Source organism: Elephas maximus, chromosome 24 (genome assembly GCF_024166365.1).
Source record: "Elephas maximus indicus isolate mEleMax1 chromosome 24, mEleMax1 primary haplotype, whole genome shotgun sequence".
NCBI classification, from domain to species: Eukaryota; Metazoa; Chordata; class Mammalia; order Proboscidea; family Elephantidae; genus Elephas; species Elephas maximus.
The window spans coordinates 644735-665733 of NC_064842.1; the positions used below are offsets into that span (position 1 = coordinate 644735).

A 20999-nucleotide genomic window follows, 5' to 3' on the forward strand; every position below is an offset into this window, starting at 1 on the left:
TTTATGTAGTCACGTAGCCAAAGGAGTACTGAAATGCATGTGCTTATAGAGAATTTAATTCAAGAGTGTTTTCTTTAAGTTGTGTGCTTTTACTGAACTGGTCTTTAAGTGCATGTACAGGTAAGCCCTGGCTGCCTCTGCATCTCAGCCAACTCCCAGGGAGACCAGAAGCCTTCAGACATTTAAAGTTGGGGGACTCAAGAGGCCACAATGGCTGACCACTCAAAATAAAACAAAATAAAAAAGCAAGTGTCTTAGTCATCTTGTGCCGCCATAACAAATATGACAAGTGGATGGCTTTAACAAAGAGAGATTTATTTCCTCACAGTTTAGTAGGTTACAAGTCCAAATCAGGGCATTGGCTCCAGGGGCTTTCTCTCTCTATTGGCTCTGCAGGAAGGTCCTTGTCTTCAATCCTCCCCTGATCGAGGAGCTTCTCAGGCGCAGGGAGCCCGTGTCCAAAGGATGTCCTCTGCTCCTGGTGCTGCTTTCTTGGTGGCATGAGGTCCCCAGCTTTGTGCTTGCTTCCCTTTCCTTTTATCTCTTGAGAGATAAAAGGTGGTACAGGCCCCACCCCAGGGAAACTCCCTTTACCTTGGATCAGGAAGGTGACCTGAGTAAGGGTGGTGTTATAATCCCACGCTAATCCTCTCAACATAAAATTACAATCAAAAAATGGAGGACAACCACACAGTACTGGGAGTCATGGCCTAGCCCAGTTGACACACATGTTTTTGGGGGACGTGTTTCAATCCATGACAGCCAGTACTGAGGTGTGTTCTGTGTTAGTTGCTGGGGAGTCGGCTCTGACTCTCGTACCAACCCTACGCGTAACAGAATGAAACGCTGCCCGATCCAGCACCATCCTCACAATCGCCGTTATGCTTGAGTGCGTCGTTGCAGCCACTGTGCCAGTCCATCTCATGGAGGATCTCCCTTTTTTTCACTGACCCTCTACTTTACCACGAATGATGTCCTTCTCCAGAGAGTGGTTCCCCCGATTATGTGTCTAAAGTACAAGAGATGAAGTCTTCATGCTCACTTCTGAGGAGCATCCTTGCTGTACTTCTCCCAAGACAGATTGGTTTTGTTCGTCTGGAGGTCCGTGGTATATTCAATATTCGCCAACACCATAATTCAAAGGCATCAATTCTTCAGTCTTCCTTATTCATTGCCCAGCTTTTTCATGCGTATGAGATGGTTGAAAATACCATGGCTTGGGTCTTCAAAGTGACATCTTTGTTTTGTAACACTTTAAAGAAGTGTTTTGTACCAGATTTGCCCAGTGCAATCCAATGTATCGACTAGGTTATAAAAACTACGATGATTTGTGGATTACATTCTTCACTTTTTAAAAATATGAACAAAATCTTCTTTAACTGCTTTACATATTACATAGTTACTTTTCCCCCTTTAACTTTTTTGCATTTTATTTCCCTCACAGAATTTATCCCAATATAATTTAACTTTATGTCCGAAAAGTTCTTTTATTAATCACTTATTATACTACTCTGTGTCAAAAATATTTTTACATTGATGATTTCTTTGTCATAGGGCTCCAGTTGTTAGAAGTTTCTTCTGGACTGAGTTATTACTATGATTATTAGTAGTACACAATTGATCAAAACGGTGTAGATTACTTATTTTGATAAATAATTGTTAAGCAAAAAATCAAATTTCATTGGTAGTACATCTTTTGAAGAGATGGATCTGGGTGAGTGTTTATGAGGTCTTTAACAAAGGAACTATCCAATCGTCTTCTAGTTACAGTCCTAGAAGCATTTGTACCTTGGTCAATGCAAGGTATAAAAGTCGGGGAGTGGAAATGCCTTTCTTTTAGAAAGTATAGAAAGGCAGTGATGATGAGGGAGGGGGAAAGGAAAGCCTCGACCTTCTCAGATCAGTTTTAGAAATATATATATGGAAGTTGAAGATCTGACAGTTGGTTCTCTGAAAATTCTGCCCTTGTGTAGTTCTTGAGAAATTTACATGTAACCCTAGGGGCTAATTGTTCATTGAGGAAAGAATAGGTTTTTCCAAATGGCTGTTATGTGGAAAAGCATCCCAGGTGCATGTTCAGAAGTAGAAAACAGCGTAGCACAATAAGGACCCAAAAGTGACTGATAACATGGAGTGTGTTGTGGGGAGTGCAGAAATGGAGTAGGCGGGAACCAGTCACCAAGTACGTTAGGCTATATACAAGGGTGTTTGAATACCAGTCTGTAGACAATGAGGCAGAATTGAGAGGTCACTGCATAATTGTAAAGAATTAGGTTTTCCAGAGTATATCACTTTCAATTCTACCTAAATTGTTTGAGATTCAACCCTTTTTAATTCATATGTAGTTGTCCCTAGATTTTTTTATAATACATTTTATTTTTTGTTGTTGTAGAGAATATACATAGCAGAACATATACCAATCCAACAGTTTCCACATGTACAACTCAGTGTTATTGATTACATTCTTCAAGTTGTGCAGCTATTCTTACCCTCCTTTTCCAAATTGTTCCTCCCCCATTAGAATAAACTCTCTGGCCCCTAAGTATCCTATCTAATCTTTCCAGAGTTGCTGCTGTCAATTTAATCCCACCCTGGTGGCGTAGTGGTTAAGTGCTACAGCTGCTAACCAAAGGGTCAGCAGTTGGAATCTGCCAGGTGCTCCTTGGAAACTCTGTGGGGCAGTTCTACTCTGTCCTGTAGGGTCACTATGAGTCGGAATGGTAGTGGGTTTGGTTTTTTTTTTTTTTTTTTTTCAGATCTTAAAAGAGCACAATGTTCAAGGCAGTCTTTACTAATTAGCCAAACTGTTTGGTTTAAAGACTTCACGGGTCGATTTTGTTGTTGTTGTTTAAGTTTTAAAGATTATTTCAAGGCAATAGTTTTGGGGATTCATCCAAACTCAATGGCTCCAGAATAGATTCTGGTTTTTAATCCTAAACCACAAGTATATAGTTACGTAACATTAGAACAGAAGCATTTGTTTTTAAAACTCATTCTGTAGACGGGTATTTGTGAACTCTACAACATAACCACTTATTGTGTTGCTGTTTTTTCTGGTCTTTAAAGGCTTGTTTACAACGATGTCTGACCTGAAAATTGTGGTGGATACTCCCAGGAATAATTACTAAATCTGGGTCCAATTTCTTTGCCTCCTTTTCATTGACCCCTCCCAGTTATCTCTATGACCATCCAAGGTTAGTGTGGCTGAGAATATGTCAGGCTAAGGTGGCTTCTCCAAACAGTACTTTTAGTGAAAAGCAAGAATTGAAAGCATGAGAGAGTTTGTGAGAACTAGAATATAAATTCCTCTTTTAGAGCAATCATTCTCAGGGAAAAGCTTGACCTATTTGGGCACATACAGTAGTTTTCTTTCTCCTGCCCCACAGATTGTTGTTCTCTATCTCTAGCACGTCCATCGTTCTGTATTTTTGTTATTTAGACAGCTCTCAGTAGATTGTCAGTCATTGCTTCCTTCTATACTTATGAAATTTGGTTCTCAGTAAGCCCTTGTTGAATGAATGTTTCCTTTATATATTTAAGATGTATTGACCCACACATCATTAAAATAAAAACAAGTCCCTGAACAAGGCTTACTGTTTAGGACCACACTGCACATTGGGTCTCTGACCAAAGCAGAATGAACTTTCCCTCCACGTTGAATTTATTGCTGTGTCTTCTGCATTCAGTGAAAACTTACTCATCTTTCATGACCTTTGTTTATTTTCACCTCCTCTAAAGAATTTTCCTACCCTACTAGCCAAAGCTAACTGATGATTCTTCTAGGACTAAGTACATAACACTTTACTTTAAAATTGCTCTAATTTACCTTAAGATACTAGGACTTGTTGGTGTTAACATTTTAGAATTCTAGAATTTCAGGACTGGAAAGGAAAGAGGAAGCAGTATTAGTGTTCTCTTGGTAACTATGTTACTGGGATAGTAGGCACATTGGTGTATATCATCTCTTAACTCTTTTGACCACTGGATTATGTATGATGTTGCTAGTAATTAAGAGTATGTAGTAGCATTTTTTTTAATTTATGGAGCCCTGGTGGCACAGTGGTTAAGTGCTCAGCTGCTAACCAAAAGATCAGTGGTTGAAACCCACCAGCTGCTGCAAAGGAGAAAAGACCTGGTGATCTGCTCCTATAAAGATTATGGCCTAGGAAACCAGATGGGGACAGTTCTCCTCTGTCCAGTAGTCAGAATTGACTTGATGGTACACAGCAAGTAGTGTTGATTTAGAGACTCCAAAAACAATATTTCAATTGAAGGGAATGGCAGTTTTAACGGTAATGCTTTTGTGGTGATATCTTGGCAGGGGAGGGAGAATCTTTTTTAATGTGCAGAGTCCATTAGTGTCTTGTGAGAGTCTGTCTCCATTTAAGATGGTAAGCCCAAAGCTCTACTTCGCTAGTAGTTGGAAGTACTCTTCTACTTCTTCCTTAGACCCTTTAAGAAAATACTAGAAACTGTGCGTTCTAGAGGACCATGGTTAGTGAGTGGACCCATACTGACTATATAAAGCCCTTTAAGAACAAATACCTCTGCATTTGTTAAAAGTATCGAAATGTGATGATATATTGGAATTCCATAAGGAATTGTGTCTTGTTTTAGGGTGGTCTTCGCAATACCCTCTACAGTCCCTTCTAACTGCTTACCAATGCAGCTATGGTGATGAACACACTTCTTATGGAGAAACAGGCGTCCCAGTCCCTCCTTTTGGATGTACCTTCTCATCTGGTAAGGGTCTTACTATCTGGGCTAGACTGGGACAGAAATAATCTGTCTCACACTGGAAAGAAGAATGTACTGGGAGGTCTCCTTTACAAGGAAAAGTAAGTTAGGCAGGTGATGGGGTTTTTCTAATAGCTGTTCTGTCCAGTTTTATGAAATATACTTTCCTTAATCTCTGTGTGTAGTTATAAGTTTTCTGTAAAGCACAGGATACCACAGCACCACTTTTTGAACTGGTGTAGAGGAAGGGCTGCCAAGGTTCAGCCATCACGACAACTGTTTTGCCCTGTAGATAACCATTTAATCTGGTTGAATTTCTCTCTTTCTGTCATGCATTGGGGAACACGTGAACAGAAATATAAGTACTCGATCCCACTGTTAGCAGAAGAGTGTAAAAGGTTGGGAAGAGGAAATTTGAAACAAGTAGACTCAGCCTGTTGGTGACTTCTATCATCGTATACCTTTATTTGCCATTGGCCAGTACCACTTTTTTTTTTAACGTTTCATCCTTAATTCAACTTCTCTCTCAGTAAGAGATTATCTGAAGATAATTTGGGTGCTTTGGAGTTATTTGCTGAATTAGAAATTATGGCAAATTTTAAGCAACCTTTTGTTCTAATTACCTCCCTACCTTATCAGATGACATTCGAGTAAAATCTTCTGCCCTTACTTCGAACAGATTCTTTGTGTTTACCCTGTAGCTTTCACTTCATCTATTGTATAGTACTTTTTATCCTTCCACTGAACTGTAAAGTTTTTGTGCTGTTGTACTTTTTATATATTCTGTTGTTTGTTTCTGGTTTAGCCCCCAATATGGAGCATATCCTAGCAGTTGCCAATGAAGAGGGCTTTGTGAGATTATACAACACAAAATCACAAACTGGCAGAAAGACCTGCTTCAAAGGTAAGTCTTGGTCTACGGTTTTTGTTTTGACATTTTCTTAACTCATAAAATGTCGATTCACTTCTGGTGAAGTTCGTTTAGGGACCAGGCTGAAAGTAAACAGTGAACTACCTATCTCTCAATAACTATTCACTGTGGCAGTACTTTCATTGAAAGTTTAAAAAAATATATACGTTTTAGGATTAAAAGCAGTTTTTTGTTTTTAAATGTTAAATCTTTTAGACTTGATGTGGTTGTGGAAAATGTTGCTAAAAATATTTATGTTGATTATCTGCCATATATAAGGAGAAGTTCTACTGGCCTTAAGTAGTTGACAGTTTGGAACTGGTAAGTCAAGTGTTTATATAAGTAAAATAAACCAAAGGCTATAAATGATGTAGAAAAATACAAAGAAAATGCCACATGTCAAAGAGAAAGCTCCCATGTAGCAAAGGCCCAGGAAAATCCTTCATGACAGATGGGACATTTGAGCTGGTCTTTGGCATTTAGACCAGTGGAAATAGAGTGGAACACCCTACCCACCCTAGTTGGAGGTTAAAGCATTAGCAAAGACCTGGAGTCCCTGGGTGGTGCAGAAGGTTGGCACGCTTGTTTGACAACCAAAAGGCCACCAGAGGTGCCTCAGCAGAAAGACCTGGCAATTTACAGCTGAAAAAACCAGACACTAAAAAGCCTGTGGAGCACACACGGGGTTCCCATGAGTTGGAATCGACTCAACGGCAACTGGTTTTTTAGAGTTAGGAGAACATAGGATAGGGAGTTAGGGAGCGATCCAGTTTGGTTGGAATAAGATACATGGAGAGGAGAAGAGTGAGCGAGGAGCCTTCCCACAGGTAGAGGGCACACTGAAGGTCAGCCAGAGGGCATCATGAGTATTCTTAGATGTTTCAGAAAGATTCTGTTTTAGAGAATATATTACTAGTCAACTCACAGAGGGGAATCTGACATCAAATGGTCGTTTAGCAGTAATGAAGGGAGTGTGTGATGCCCGTCAGTCCCCTAATTCTCTTTGACCCATGGACCTTAGGGTACAGACCACTGATGTTTTCACTGCAGCTTTTGAGGCATGTAAACCTCTGTTGGTATGGCTGCCACAGGACACAGTCTAGACACTTCACATTGACTGTTTTCTTTGTTTAGAGTGGATGGCTCACTGGAATGCTGTCTTTGACCTGGCCTGGGTCCCTGGTGAATTTAAACTTGTAAGTAACTTTCATTTTATTGGGATCTGGGTAAATACTGATAAAGGGTTGTTTTATTAAATTGTGCTACTTTATTTCTTAAAGGTTACAGCAGCAGGTGATCAAACAGCCAAGTTTTGGGATGTAAAAGCTGGTGAACTGATTGGAACGTGCAAAGGTCATCAGTGCAGCCTCAAGTCAGTTGCCTTTTCTAAATTTGAGAAAGGTAGGTTCCTGCCTATCTTTATATTTTATCCTCTTAATCTCCTTTATGGTGGGATAAGAAGAAGCTGCAGTTGTTATCACCCTTTCCCCTGCCAAGGTATATCGACAGGGAACTGCCAGAAATTCAGGCTGGATTTAGAAGAGGACGTGGAACAAGGGGTATCACTGCTGATGTCAGATGGATCCTGGCTGAAAGCAGAGAATACCGGAAAGATGTTTACTGTGTTTCATTGACTATGCAAAGGCATTTGACTGTGTGGATCATAGCAAATTTTGCTAACATTGCAGAGAATAGGAGTTCCAGAACACTTAGTTGTGCTCATGAGGAATCTGTACATGGATCAAGAGACAGTGGTTCGAAGAGAACAAGGGCATACTGCATGGTTTAAAGTCAGGAAAGGTGTGTATCAGGATTCTGTCCTTTCACCATACCTATTCAATCTGTGTACCGAACAAATAACCTGAGAAGCTGGACTATATGAAGAAGAACAGGGCATCGGGATTGGAGGAAGACTCACTAACAACCTGCAGTATGCAGATGACAGAACCTTACTTGCTGAAAGTGAAGAGGACTTGAAGCACTTACTAATGAAGATCAAAGACCGCAGCCTTCAGTATGGATTACACCTCAACGTAAAGAAAACAAAAATTCTCACAACTGGACCAATAAGCAACATCATGATAAATGGAGAAAAGATTGAAAGTTGTCAAGGATTTCATTTTACTTGGATCCACGATCAACAGACATGGAAGCAGCAGTCAAGAAATCAAAAGACACATTGCATTGGACAAAACTGCTGCAAAAGACTGCTGTAAAGTGTTGAAAAGCAAACATGTCACCTTGAGGACTACGATGTGCCCAACCCAAGCCGCAGTGTTTTCAGTCGCCTCATATGCATGCAAAAGCTAGACAGTGAATCAGGAAGACCAAAGAAAAATTGATGCCTTTGAATATACCATGGACTGCCTAAAGAATGAACAAATCTGTCTTGGAAGAAGTACAACCAGAATGCTCCTCTTAGAACAAAGATGGCGAGACTACGTCTCACATACTTTGGACATGTTATCAGGAGGGATCATTCCCTGGAGAAGGACATCATGCCTGGTAAAGTAGAGGGTCAGTGAAAAAGAGAAAAACCCTCAATGAGATGAATTGACACAGTGGCTGCAACAATGGGCTCACGCATAACAACAATTGTGTGGGTGGTGCAGGACCGGGCAGTTTCTCATTCATATGGTCGCTATGAGTCAGAACTGACTCGACAGCACCTAACGAGAACCCTGTGTTGGGATGCACTCTGATTTTAAAAAAATAATTTAAGACCATGAAAATCAAATTAAAGGGCAATGGAAAATAGAAAGACCATATCTTTTAGTCCCTTTGCTTAACTTTGAAAACTACATGTGGATCTATACCAGTAGGGTCTAGTAGAAGAAGCACTGCATTAGAAATTGGGCAGTGGTTTTATCAAAGTTCCCAGCAGTCCATCCATATGGCACCCTAGGGTGAATTAGTCTAGGTGGACATCACCCTCAAGGCCACATGGTTTAGCTGATGCAACACAGACTAGATTTTAGCTCCTACTGACCCTCTCAGCCAAATGCCTTGTATAGGACACAACTTTTACAACAATTTAAAAATAAGATGAAATGTGTTTTGTTCTTGAGTCTGCCTCTCTTGGGCAAAGTCATTTTTAATCTCCCTGGGCCTTCATTTCCTAATTTAATGAAATTAATACTTACTCTACTTAACTCACAAAAATATTATACAACATAAAAATGAGGTGAGATATGAATGCGTTAAAAAAAAAAAAAAACCTGGGGCCATATAAATACTTAGTGTTTTTTGCAGGTGTCATGGTAGAAAAGATTATTGGCCCAGTTTTTTTCAGCATGGGCAGGTTATAGATGATCCTAATTGGGTATGGTCATTCTAATGGAATTTGCCTTCCCTGAAAATTACACCTGAAAGCAAGGGAAATTGACTCACGGATGTGTGATTTATGTGACAAAAAGCAGACACTAGAACCTATACCTTCTAGTGGATAATTAATGATTATAAATGGGTTTTCATTTCCCCTCCTATACACTTAACCTAGATTTGCACCTTCTTTCTCTTACTCAAAAGAAAGATTCATCTTTCTGCAGTTTAAAGCCAGTCCTTCCTCCTAGGCCAGTGGTTCTCAGCCCAGACTGCACTTTAGTCACCTGGGGAAGTTTCTGAAAAATAACCATTAAACGACAATCTCTGGGAGGTGGGCCACGCATCTATCTTTTTTAAAGTTCCTCAGGGATTTCCAATGTGCAGCTAAGGTTGAAAAACGTTCTTGTTCATCCCCCAAGACCCTACACCATCACCTACATCCCTATAACTCCAGTATCTTCAAGCTTTGCCTCTGTATTATTTTTAGTATGACTTTATTTTGTATAGATTATTTTTGTGGTTTAAAATTTTTACACAAAGGCTATCATACAAAATGGATTATTAGGTAAAGTTTTTGAGGTCTTTGTACTCCCTGCCTTCACAGCTGTGTTTTCTGTTTTTGTTATGGAGCCATGTATTTTCTCCTTCTTAGTCTCCAGTGCCTGATGCAGTACCTAGCACGTGATAGATACTCTAGGAAATTAAAATTGAAATGTATGTGTCACTGACTAGTTTTGTTAACCCTTTTATGATCTGTTTATTTCCTCACAGCTGTCTTCTGTACAGGTGGAAGAGATGGCAATATTATGGTCTGGGACACCAGGTGCAACAAAAAAGGTAGCCTAATTATGTTTTTCACATTGCCAGATGTGAGACCACCTCATGCTTATTTTGAGGGAAAATCTGTTGCCGTCGAGTTGATTCTGACTCACAGTGACCTATAGGACAACGTAGAACTGCTCCACAGGGTTTCTGAGGAGCAGGTGGGGGATTCGAACTGCCAGCATTTTGGTTAGCAGTCAAGCTCTTGACTGTTGTGCCAGGCCAGTAGGGCTCCGATTTTGAATGAAAGGGCAGTGTTTTCATCTGGTGACCACCAGGGGGCACATGTGTTCACAAGCTCCTAGAATTGGTGGCTTCTGATTTCTCAGGATCGGAGTGACGATTGCTAGTTACCCTCCGTGTTTACGTCACGTTGTATTCTGATTTATAATGCTGTTGACCTACGTTACTTTAGTTTAAATTACTTTTTGGCTCTGAAGAACTGGATTAAGTCACATTGCCCCATGATACCATTGAGCAGGAAGCAACGATGCGTCTCCCTGCTTACCTCCTTTATGTACAGTCATCTCACCACCGGAGATGATGTAGCTGGTGCTGCTGGCTTCTAATTTTCAGTGATCACAAATTAGTTTATTTTGACGTTTCGGGTACAAATGTTACGTTCAACATGGGATCAGAAGGTCTGAAACCTAAATCAGTTTCCTTGGAATATCTTTCAGATGGGTTTTACAGGCAAGTGAATCAAATCAGTGGAGCTCACAATACCTTAGACAAGCACACTCCTTCAAAACCCAGGAAGAAACAGAATTCAAAAGGACTTGCTCCTTCTGTGGTAAGGTTTTGTAGAGGTATCTGTGTGTGGAGATCTTAACATATAGAATCTCACGGCAGGAAACTTATGGCGTAAAATACAAACTGGGTTAGGTGAACATGAGTCTTCCTTCCCTCTTGACATCAGTGATTTATTACTTACTTCTCACTCAGCATCTTCAGTCCATTGCCATCAAGCTGATTCCTACTCACAGGGACCCTACAGGACAAGGTAGAAATGCCCCACAAGGTTTCCAAGGCCATGGTCTTTATGGAGCAGGCTGCCACATCTTTCTGCCACAGAGCAGCTGGTGGGTTTGCCAGCTATTTGGTTAGTAGCTGAACACTTTAATCACTATGCGACCAGGGCTCCTCCATGCATACATTAGTGGTTCTCAAATTCTAGAGTGTATCAGAGTCACCCGAGGAGCACGTTAGAAATGTAGCTCCCTGGGCCTCGTTCGTGGGATCGATTCAATAGATCTTTGGGACGTAAGGGTCTGCATTTCTAACCACTCCCTCCCATCCTCACACCACATCATTAGGAAAGAGAGGGATGGTAGTTTGGGGCAGCATATTATGTACTATATTTGAGAGAAAAAAAATCCCCGTTTTCATAACAAACTCCAGAAAAGATCTGAGTTTTTTAAATGTTTTATAAATATTTGGTAAAATATTATTTAATATATTGAAGAACACTTAGGTAGAATGTAGTGCCTCTCTAGCAGCCTATAGTCAAAGCTTGAACAATGCTCATAATGCATTTTTTCTTTTAAAAAAAAAATTGCCGTTGATCTGACTTCCGTGTGCTTATTCTTCTGATTTCTAATATGCTTGGTTTTGTGGAGTCTGAGTTAATATTTCTGGAAGTGTAGTTGTGAAAACATGAGGAGTAAAGCTGCATACCTTGAACAGGACACACAGCAGGGATAGAAACTGACAGGACTGACATGCGGTCTGTGGCGGCGAGCCTAAGTTAAGATGCAGCATTTCAGGCGTTTAATCAGGCTCTGAGCCGAGAGAACTTCACCGCAGTTAGGGAGAAGGGCCCCATCGAGCTCCTTCCACTTTCTCGAAGCGTGGAATCGTCCCCTCCGTAATTCTTCAGATACTCCCATATGATAATCTGGGCAGAAGGTGACGTTTTATAGATGCAGTGGGTACAGGAGCGTTACCTGGGATTCCTAAGGACACACAGTTTATTAGGGCCGATTCTACGTAGACTTAGCAGGCTCAGATAAGAAATGTAATCACCAGTTTGTTTCTTGAGTACACGTCAAAGTGTTGACACTATGCTGTGAAGTTTTTTTGTTTTGTTTTTTTTGCTAAAATTAACTTCTTAGTCAGCATATATATCTGAATAGGGTTATTAGAGAGGGCACATTTGGCTAACTCAGTGCTTAAGGGGAAATAAGCCATCACTTTAGCACCTTGGTCTCTTGATGATAAGGATTATGGCTCCTAAGATAGGATTTCCTCCTTCTAATTTTTCTCCCTTTTGCTGTTAGGATTTCCAACAGAGTGTTACTGTGGTCCTTTTTCAAGATGAGAATACATTAGTCTCAGCAGGAGCTGTGGATGGGTAAGAGTCTATTTCTTGGTTCTTTTGATGAGGTCTCTTTCAGGAGCTATGGTGGGAAAGTCACCTTGTTCCATTATAGCCGAGCGTGTGTGCTTTAAACTTTAAACGTGGTGAGTAGCCCAGCTGAGAAGAGAAACCGCAGGTCACACTAGAGTGTATCTAGCTAGGACTGTTGTTCAGATAATTCAGTGAGGTAAGAGGTATCGTGCTTAACACAGTGTCCCACTCACAGGAGCTGCTTCTGCTGTTACAAAGAGGGAGCTGGGTGGGTAGCTTCCTTGCCTTATGTGATGTAATTTAGTCAATTATTTTCAGGGACAAAATTTCTATTCAGGTTTTATCTCTTCAGATTCAGGAATACCCTAAAAGAGTCTGATTGTGGTGGCGTAATAGACATTTCTGAGCGTAATGTAGCTAGAGCAATAGTGATATCCTCTGGACATTAAAGCTCTTCTGTGGACCAAATCTCAGGCCTGAAGAAGGATGACCTAGAGGCTATCAGAAATGTTTGTGAATGGCTGTGAAAGCTTGGTCCGTTTTTTCCGAGGATACCAGCCTTTTATACAAAGTTTGTGTTTTCAAGTTGCCCACAAGTTAGAAGTACAGGATTAAGACAATTACCCAATAGCTGAAGGGGACAAATACTTTTCTCTATTTCACAGGAAAGTTTTGGACTTACTTAAGGAGTTACGTATGGGACATACTATAGGGGTAGAGCTTGTTACTTAGGACGTTCATGCAGAATGTTAAAGATTAAGGAAGTGGTTTACCCAAAAACAACAGAACAATGACTGTCAGCACCCAGCCTTCACTTCCCTTTCCTCTCGCTTGGAGTGAACTCAAAGCAACCCATCGCTGGGTCAGAGCGCATCTGTTTCCGTACTGCCCGTATTGTAAGGCTGACATTGTAGACAAGGGTAGGAGATAGCTCGATTTGTTTCCCAATGAGATATGCTCACTGTACCTGGTTGACATGCCAGAGGACTTAAATTAAGTCATTTCACATTCAGTGTAATTGAAACTGGTTGGAATTGGGAGAGGGTCTACAAAATATCTATTTCTTTGCCTTGGCTTTTAGGGTAATTAAAGTATGGGATTTGCGCAAGAATTATACTGCTTATCGACAAGAACCCATAGCATCCAAGTCTTTCCACTACCCAGGTAGCAGCACTCGAAAACTAGGTAAGCCTTTGCATAGACGTAGGTCTTCATAGGAGATAAAAGTTTTTGTTAAAATTTTCAAAGTAAATACCAAGCTAGTTACCAGCAGTATAGACTTAAACTCTTAATATGTTGTTTTGTCTTTTTTAAGTTCAAAAGACAAAAACTCAGAAGAATGTTTTTAGTTTGTGTATATTTTCAGGGAAAGAATTCTGTGGAATGATCTCTTTTTGCCCCACGATTAGCCTCAGGTCTACTCACTGTCAGCAAGACATGCTGACTGATGTTTCCTTTTTTAGGATATTCAAGTCTGGTTTTGGATTCCACTGGCTCTACTTTATTTGCTAACTGCACAGATGATAACATCTACATGTTCAATATGACTGGATTGAAGACTTCCCCGGGTAAGACATTAGTCATTCAGATTCTCTTCATAGGAAAGTCATATGCATTTCTGTTGACGATAATGTAATGCTGAATTTTTTCTAAACCAAGCTTATTATGACATAAGTAGACTTTGAGGTCTTGATTAGTTCCAGTGACATTTCTTGGGTATAGTTCCCTTGTGATGATTTCATAAGTAAACAGAATTCTTCTCTATATGGTGACTTAATTTTATTTTAATAATGTGTCTCACCTGGAATTACGCCTCTTTGGCTACATTTAGAATTATCTCAACTTTTGGTTTAATGAGCTGTGGAATAGAGAAGGCTGTTCTGCTCAGCTTTTGTCTTGTTTAGAGATTGTTAGTTAAAAGGGGGGGCTGAAATTTTCAGATCCTCAAAATAGTTTCAGCCTACCTCAACCTCCTCCTTAATTTTGGACAGAGGACATTTTCTGTCTTCTACGTGTTTCCCCCAACCCTCACCTTTTTTTTTTTTTTTCAAAAAAATTAAAAATAGAATCTGATACCTAAAACTAACAAATAATTTAAAAAATAAATAAATAAATGACATTTTTGAAAAGTCATAGAATGGCTCTAAGCACCCAAGTTTCTCAAGCATGCTTTAAGAGGGTGATTTGGATTACATTATATTCTAAGACTATATCAGTTGGAAACCCTGGTGGTGCAGTGGTTAAGTGCTACGGCTGCTAACCAAAAGTCGGCAGTTGGAATCCACCAGGCGCTCCTTGGAAACCCTGTGGGGCAATTCTACTTTGTCCTGTGGGGTCGCTCTGAGTTGGAATTGACTTGACAGCAACAGGTTGTGTGTGTGTGTGTGTGTGTGGTTTTATTATCAGTTACGTGTTACTAACCTGGTTCTTCCTCAAGTACAGTTCTGACATAGCCCTTCTCCAGAGCTACCTCGCTCCTTTCAACAGAGATGGGCTGGTAAACAAGAAATTGCAGAACAGTGCAGAACTTAGGTCACTGATGCTAGGCTCTCACAGAAGTTTCCACAGACAGCTGCCACCATTGTAGGACCTGAATGCCTATGGCAACGTCACGTTTGGCATTTCCTGTGTCCTGGCTTAGTAGGTCTGGTGTTAACTAAACAAGAGTATTTGGAAAAAGAAGGATGTTTTATAACGTCTCTTCCTAGTTTCCTGAATGGAATCAGAACTTGGACAGCATCTACTTTACTTAGTCATATAAAGCAGGCTTTTCAGAATCTTTCCCCAAAAGATAAAAGTCTGTTCCTGATTATATTATCAGATGTCCAAGAGCTGTTTCTATGCTGTTTTGATATATTGTGTCACATTAAAAGGGAACTTGAATTTAGTTTGTCTCTCTGCCATCAAACACATATGCTTAAGGCTACTTAACTGATAATTTAGTAACCTTTTCCTGTGCTCCCGAAATAATTCGATTGACTGGATAAATAAATAGAGGATAGATATATATCGTTCCTTAGAAATGGAATGAGGTGTGCACGCGTGTGTGCATGCATATGAAAACATAAGCCCAATTCTCCATTTTAACATCTGATAATTGCTTGCCCTTTTTCAAAACTTCAGAAAGGATCCTGGGCTCAGTACTTGCTCTCCTGTACTTTTATTCGCAGTGTCATATAGTACTAAGTGAAATGCATAAGGATGAAGCACTTCAAGGTCATAAATCATCAGAGAAAGATTAAATTGAGCTACTTTAAGTTAATACAGGTTTTAGGAAGATTTTTAGCAAGGATTGAAACATTTGCAAAGTACATTAAACTAGCTTTTCTTAGACCAGTAGAGGGCAATAAATACTTACAGGTTTAGTGGGAAATTCAATCTATAGTTTTCCATTCATAGTTTAAAATTGAGAAACATGAACAATTATAGTTTTGGAATTGTATTCAGTGTGAAAAAAAAAAACCAAAGCCAGTGTCGTTGAGTCGATTCCGACTCATAGAGACCCGATAGGAGGAGTAGAACTGCCCCAAAGAGTTTCCAAGGAGTGCCTGGCAGATTTGAACTGCCAACCCTATTCAGTAGAAAGGAGACTGTTTATTCTGTAGGCACTTACCCATGAGAGTAGGTCTCTAATATGTATGTCTTAGAGCCACATCCTGCCACACTTTCACAGTCCAAGTGTCTGATGTGGTAAAGTTTTTGACGTTAAAAGCTGTAGGTAGTTATTTTCCAGTTTGTCCTGGCAGAAGGGAGGAGTCTCCCCAAGCCCCGATGGAACGTCTAGTCCCTGTCTAGGAGATGGGAGTGTGATTCTGTTGTTTGTCTCCTGCCGAAATGTATCATCCATTAACACATTTTTCCCCGTAACTGAGAGTTTGCTCCTGATCTTGCTAGTAGTGCTCTGAGGTCAGGGCCTCCTGAATGAAAAGAGCCTGTCAAGCAAGGAGTGATAGAGTGGTGACTCGCCCTTATGTCACTGTCAGTGAGAAGTCCTACCTGAAGGCTAAGCCTAACTTAGTTTGTGTATCTAGTAGTGCTCTGAGGCCAGGGCCTCCTGAGTGAAAAGAGCCTGTTGAGCACGGAGTGATAGAGTGGTAACTCGCCCTTATGTCACCGTCAGTGAGAAGTCCTACCTGAAGGCTAAGACTTAGTTGGAGTATCTTACTTGTGAACATACAGTTTACCCCATTAGCTACTTCTGCCATTATTAGCCTATTTAAAGTGCTGGATTAAAAAGTTCCTAGATCCTAGGTAAGCTATCACTAAGTCTTAACCAGAGCTCAGGTGACTCTTTTCACTGTTTTTTACCTATTCATACAACAAATATTTGAGGATCTACTCTGTTCAAAGCACTGTAAGTTCAAGTGAGGAAAGAATAAGATGAAATTTATCCTTAAGAGCACTGAAGTCTAAGGGGAAGTAAGACCATTTTATTGTGCAGTGGAAAGAGCCCAGCGCTGAGGTGGACGTTGGCTGCCTCCTTGTCCTTTGAGAATGTTTGTCATCAGTTCCTCTCTAGCCAGGTCCATACCGACCATTTGGCCTGAGATCGTGAGATCGGGTCTATCACACAACCTCCTTCTACCATTACCTTTATTATTCTGCCAGTATATAAAACAAACAAAAAAAACCCAAACCCACTGCTGTTGAGTTGGTTCCAACTCATAGTGACCCTATAGGGCAGAGTAGAAGTGCCCCATAGGGTTTCCCAGGAATGGCTAGTAGATTCGAACTGCTGACCTTTTGGTTAGCAGCCGAGCTTTTAACCACTCTGCCATGAGGGCTCCAATGTATTAGACCCCTTTTGTTTGTTGATTGTAGCTTGACTATCTGCTTTGATAGTCATTACACTAATAAAACTTGTTAGGACAAATATGTTGTCTGCATTTATTTGAATGCTGAAATAACAAGAGCTAAGTAATTTGGTTATTTTCTCTGGCAGTGGCTATCTTCAGTGGACACCAGAACTCTACCTTTTATGTTAAGTCCAGTCTCAGTCCAGATGACCAGTTTTTAGTTAGTGGCTCAAGTGATGAAGCTGCCTACATCTGGAAGGTAAGTTACCAGATGTAAGACTGAAGTATTCTTGCAAATATTTCTTCTGTCCAAGATGAGGTAAACTTAATGAATTTACACATGCTTAACTTTTTCTGTATCAGGTGTTTACCACAGTTTGCTTCTTGGATCTTAGTATGGCCAAGCTCTCACTCTACGTGTTACAGAATATGTGATGTCCTGTGTTCAGAGGGCCTCAGAAATTGACATCCATGTCCTTGGACAGTTTTACGGACTCTCAGGAATTTGACAGTTCAGAAGGGTGGAAAGGGTCTCAACTGCTTTGTCCTGGTGCTGAGAAAAGTGTGCTGTATAACCCTTTCTGCCTTGTATTTTCAAACTCTCGTTCCTCGCCCATAAAGTCTTATACAGAATAGCCACTCAAATTATCTGTCTAATGATTGCATTCTTACCCTCTCTTCTTGAAAGTGGCTAATTTTCAGGCTACTAGATATGTTTGGCTGCTTTATCAGTTTTTTATTTACTTAATAGCATTAATTTAATAATTCCAAGGGTTTTTAAATTTCCCATTTCTCTCTGTTGCATAGATTTATGCTGTTTTTTAAATAACTGATTCTAAAGTGACTACTGTAAGCTGAGAAGTTTGAAGCTGTCCATTTGAAGCCCCGTGAAGGAAACTGAAATGTTCATACAGCAAAGAGCACTTGCTGACCACTGAGGCAGCAATAACAATAACAGTAAAGGTCAACATTTGTTGTGTACCATCAGCCAGTCACTTTATATGGAGTTAAAGGGTTGTAGGAGTTCAGAGAAAGAAAAGCGTTAAGGCATTATTTACCTAGGGCTATAAGGTAGGTATCTTCTTGATTTCATAAAAGTCCTTGACACTGGTGAATTGAATGATCAGGGCTCCCACATTTTGCGTTTTAGAGTTACAATGTCTAAAGCCTCATAGGCCCATGGTTTCATTGTTATCAAATCCCTTTCTCGTCACAAGAAAGCTGCGTCATCTAGAGTCCTGCAAACTCCTGGGAAGTGATATCTGTAGTGTTGTCCTGGAACAAGGGTGGGGCCTCTCTGGCATGAAACATGATTAATCCTTCAGCTTAATGTCATCCAGTGCTGGGAGAAGGACTAAAAATGATTGATTTCTATACCTAGGAGCCCTGGTGGCTAAGCTTTCAGCTGCTAACCAAAAAGTCAGCGTTCAAATCTGCCAGCCACGTTTTGGAAACCCTATGGGGCAGTTCTACTCTGTCCTGTAGAGCAGCTATGAGTTGGGATTGACTCGACGGCAACGGTTGCCAAAATGTAACCCTACCATAAACACTTGGTCACTAGGTAGAGATATCGCTCTATGATGCTATTATGTTGACCCGGCCTCTGTCTCTCCATTTCCTTCTTTCATTTGTTGTATTTGTAAATGAAAATTTGTTTATGAAGTGTATATATTTGAGACTCCCATCTTGTCATGAGACTGTTTACCTAGCTTCTCCCTAAAATTCTTCTGACTTGAGCTTTAAACTTTAATGATGTGTTACTAGCACTAATACTTCTGTCTTATATTTAAAATTTTTGAGTTTGAAATTTGTTCTAATGCTGTCTTATTTTGCTATCTTTTTGTTTTCCTTTTCTCTGTCCCTCACTGTCTTGTCTTTACTTTGACTCACAATTTAGCCAGAAGATTTTATTCCTACCAAAGTCTGTATCTTTTCAAGTTTTTTCTCCTTAAAAACCCACCAAAACCAAACCGGTTGCCATCGAGTCGGTTCTGACCCATAGTGACCCTGTAGGGCAGAGTAAAACTGCCCCATATGGTTTCTAAGAAGTGCCTGGTGGGTTTGATCTGCTGACCTTTTGGTTAGCAACCGTAGCACTTAACCACTATGCCACCAGAGTTTCCATTCCTTAAAAAAAAATCACTGAAATTTAACGCATACCAAACAGACATGAACTAGTATGAAAAAAGCACTTACCTATCATTCTTTTGAAATCATTTTAATTAGTTTAAATATACACATATATATTTGTAACGTGTAGTATACATGCCTCTAGCCTTCTTTAGCGCAAAGGCCTTGTTTGTTTGTTTGCTCCAGGGAAGGGTGGTGGAGGGAATACTTCCCTCTTTAAGGACATACACTAAAGGTACTTGGCTCCTGCTTGTAACCCATTCTCAGACATCCAATCAGTGGCCAGCACACACACGTGACCCTTTCTGAATTCCTCTGCTGGGTCACATGTCTGTGCTGAATGACATGGTTTAGCCGTGATGTTTCCCTGCCTGTCCACACATTACTCAGTGAACAGGCACTGATATTTGAGATCCTGACAAGCTCGCCGCTGCTCCTAAAATTGAATTTGCCTAGTGAGATGGCTCAGTTTCTCTTTTCTATGATTTAAAAAAAGAGAGAGAGCCTGTAATTTAAAAGCAATTCCATACAAGTTGAGTATCCAGGTTGTCTTATAACTCTGCCACATGTCCAGGCGATCAAAATTCTCTCAAGTCTTGGGATTATTCCTGGGCTAAAGAGCCCATGAGCCCAAGACGAATGAACGGGGGAGTTTTAGATCTGAGACAGAAGAGAATAGTACCTTAAACCTCACCACTGCCCAGCAAAGGGGAGAAGCAGCATATTCAGATTCTCTGATTTAAGGTGCAAGATTTAAAAAAATGAAAAGGTTTTAGTATTATATATATTCTTGTTCACTTCCTGCCCCTAAGTCCCCTAAACCCCTTTCCCCATAAAGTCTAAGTTCACTTCTGATATAGTTACTGAGTAGTATTGAAGTGGTTATAAATAAACTGATTTGGCACAGTCTCTGTACTGCCGACTGGCGAAACATTGGGCCTGACACTTTAGGAAGTGTAAATGATCTCATGGCAGAAATGAAGATGAGATTTGGTTTCCAACTGGGCAGAGTAAGGAGATTTTGTGAGGAAAGGTGCTGATCTTCTTTGCATGTTTAAATATACAAAATGTTTTGTGAGGTCTCTAGGCTGGAACAAGTTATTTATAGCTGTCCCTTCATAGTTCTGGGGGTTTAACTCTGGGATTCCTCATGCCTTGAATTAAAGTCTATTTCTATAGTATGTTAGATAGAGGACAACCTTTTGTGTTTGCCTATCTCCAAAAGGTAGAGGGTCAGCAAGAAGAGGAAGACCTGCAATGAGGTGGATTGACACAGTGGCTGCAACAGTGGCCTCAAGCATAACGACTGTGAGGATGGCGCAGGGCCAGGCAGTGTTTCATTCTATTGTACGTAGGGTCGCTAGGAGTCAGAACTGACTCGATGGCACCTGACAACAACTAACAACAATCCCCAAAATGCATAGAGATAAATGTCTTTTGAACTTCATGTTCTCCTTTTTCTATTTGAAAGTGGGGGAGGCTTAAAAAAATGCAATCATATAATTACAGTGATGTTTTTATAAAAATGAGTTGACAACAAATAAAAATTTACTTCAACAAAAAAGGATTTTAAAGCCACCTGAGTCTCTTTAGATGAAATCAATCTTTGGAGTAGCCACTAAGTACTGTACCTAGGACTCTAAAGAATAAACCCTCAAAGTATTCTTTACTCAAATTCATAGAATCTTCGTGGTCATTAGGTTCTCATTTCAGCCTGCAGCATGCCCCTCTACTTTTTTTTTTAATTGAAATAGAATTCACATAATATAAAATTCACTGTTTTAACCATTTTAAAGTATATAAGTCAGTGGTTTTTAGTGTAATCACAATGTTGTGTAACTCCAGAATATTTTTATCACCCTGAAAAGAACTCTCATACCTGTTAGCTTTCACCCCACAGCCTCCCCTCCTTCCCCAGCCCCTGGCAACC

At 40.2% G+C, this 20999-nt stretch overlaps 1 protein-coding gene across 2 annotated transcripts in view; it reads left to right on the top strand.

Moving 5' to 3' along the window:
- Positions 1-20999, top strand: part of DTL (denticleless E3 ubiquitin protein ligase homolog) — a 43273-nt gene that overhangs the window by 3160 nt on the left and 19114 nt on the right. The window contains exons 2-11 of one of the 2 annotated variants that reach the window (XM_049868530.1): positions 4618-4743; positions 5543-5641; positions 6782-6843; positions 6928-7048; positions 9743-9808; positions 10474-10586; positions 12073-12146; positions 13225-13328; positions 13607-13711; positions 17086-17198. In XM_049868530.1, the coding sequence (XP_049724487.1) occupies positions 4618-4743; positions 5543-5641; positions 6782-6843; positions 6928-7048; positions 9743-9808; positions 10474-10586; positions 12073-12146; positions 13225-13328; positions 13607-13711; positions 17086-17198 (983 nt within the window). Of the gene's footprint in view, positions 1-4617; positions 4744-5542; positions 5642-6781; positions 6844-6927; positions 7049-9742; positions 9809-10473; positions 10587-12072; positions 12147-13224; positions 13329-13606; positions 13712-17085; positions 17199-20999 lie in introns of those variants that run through there. The other variant, XM_049868531.1, reaches the window with a different exon arrangement.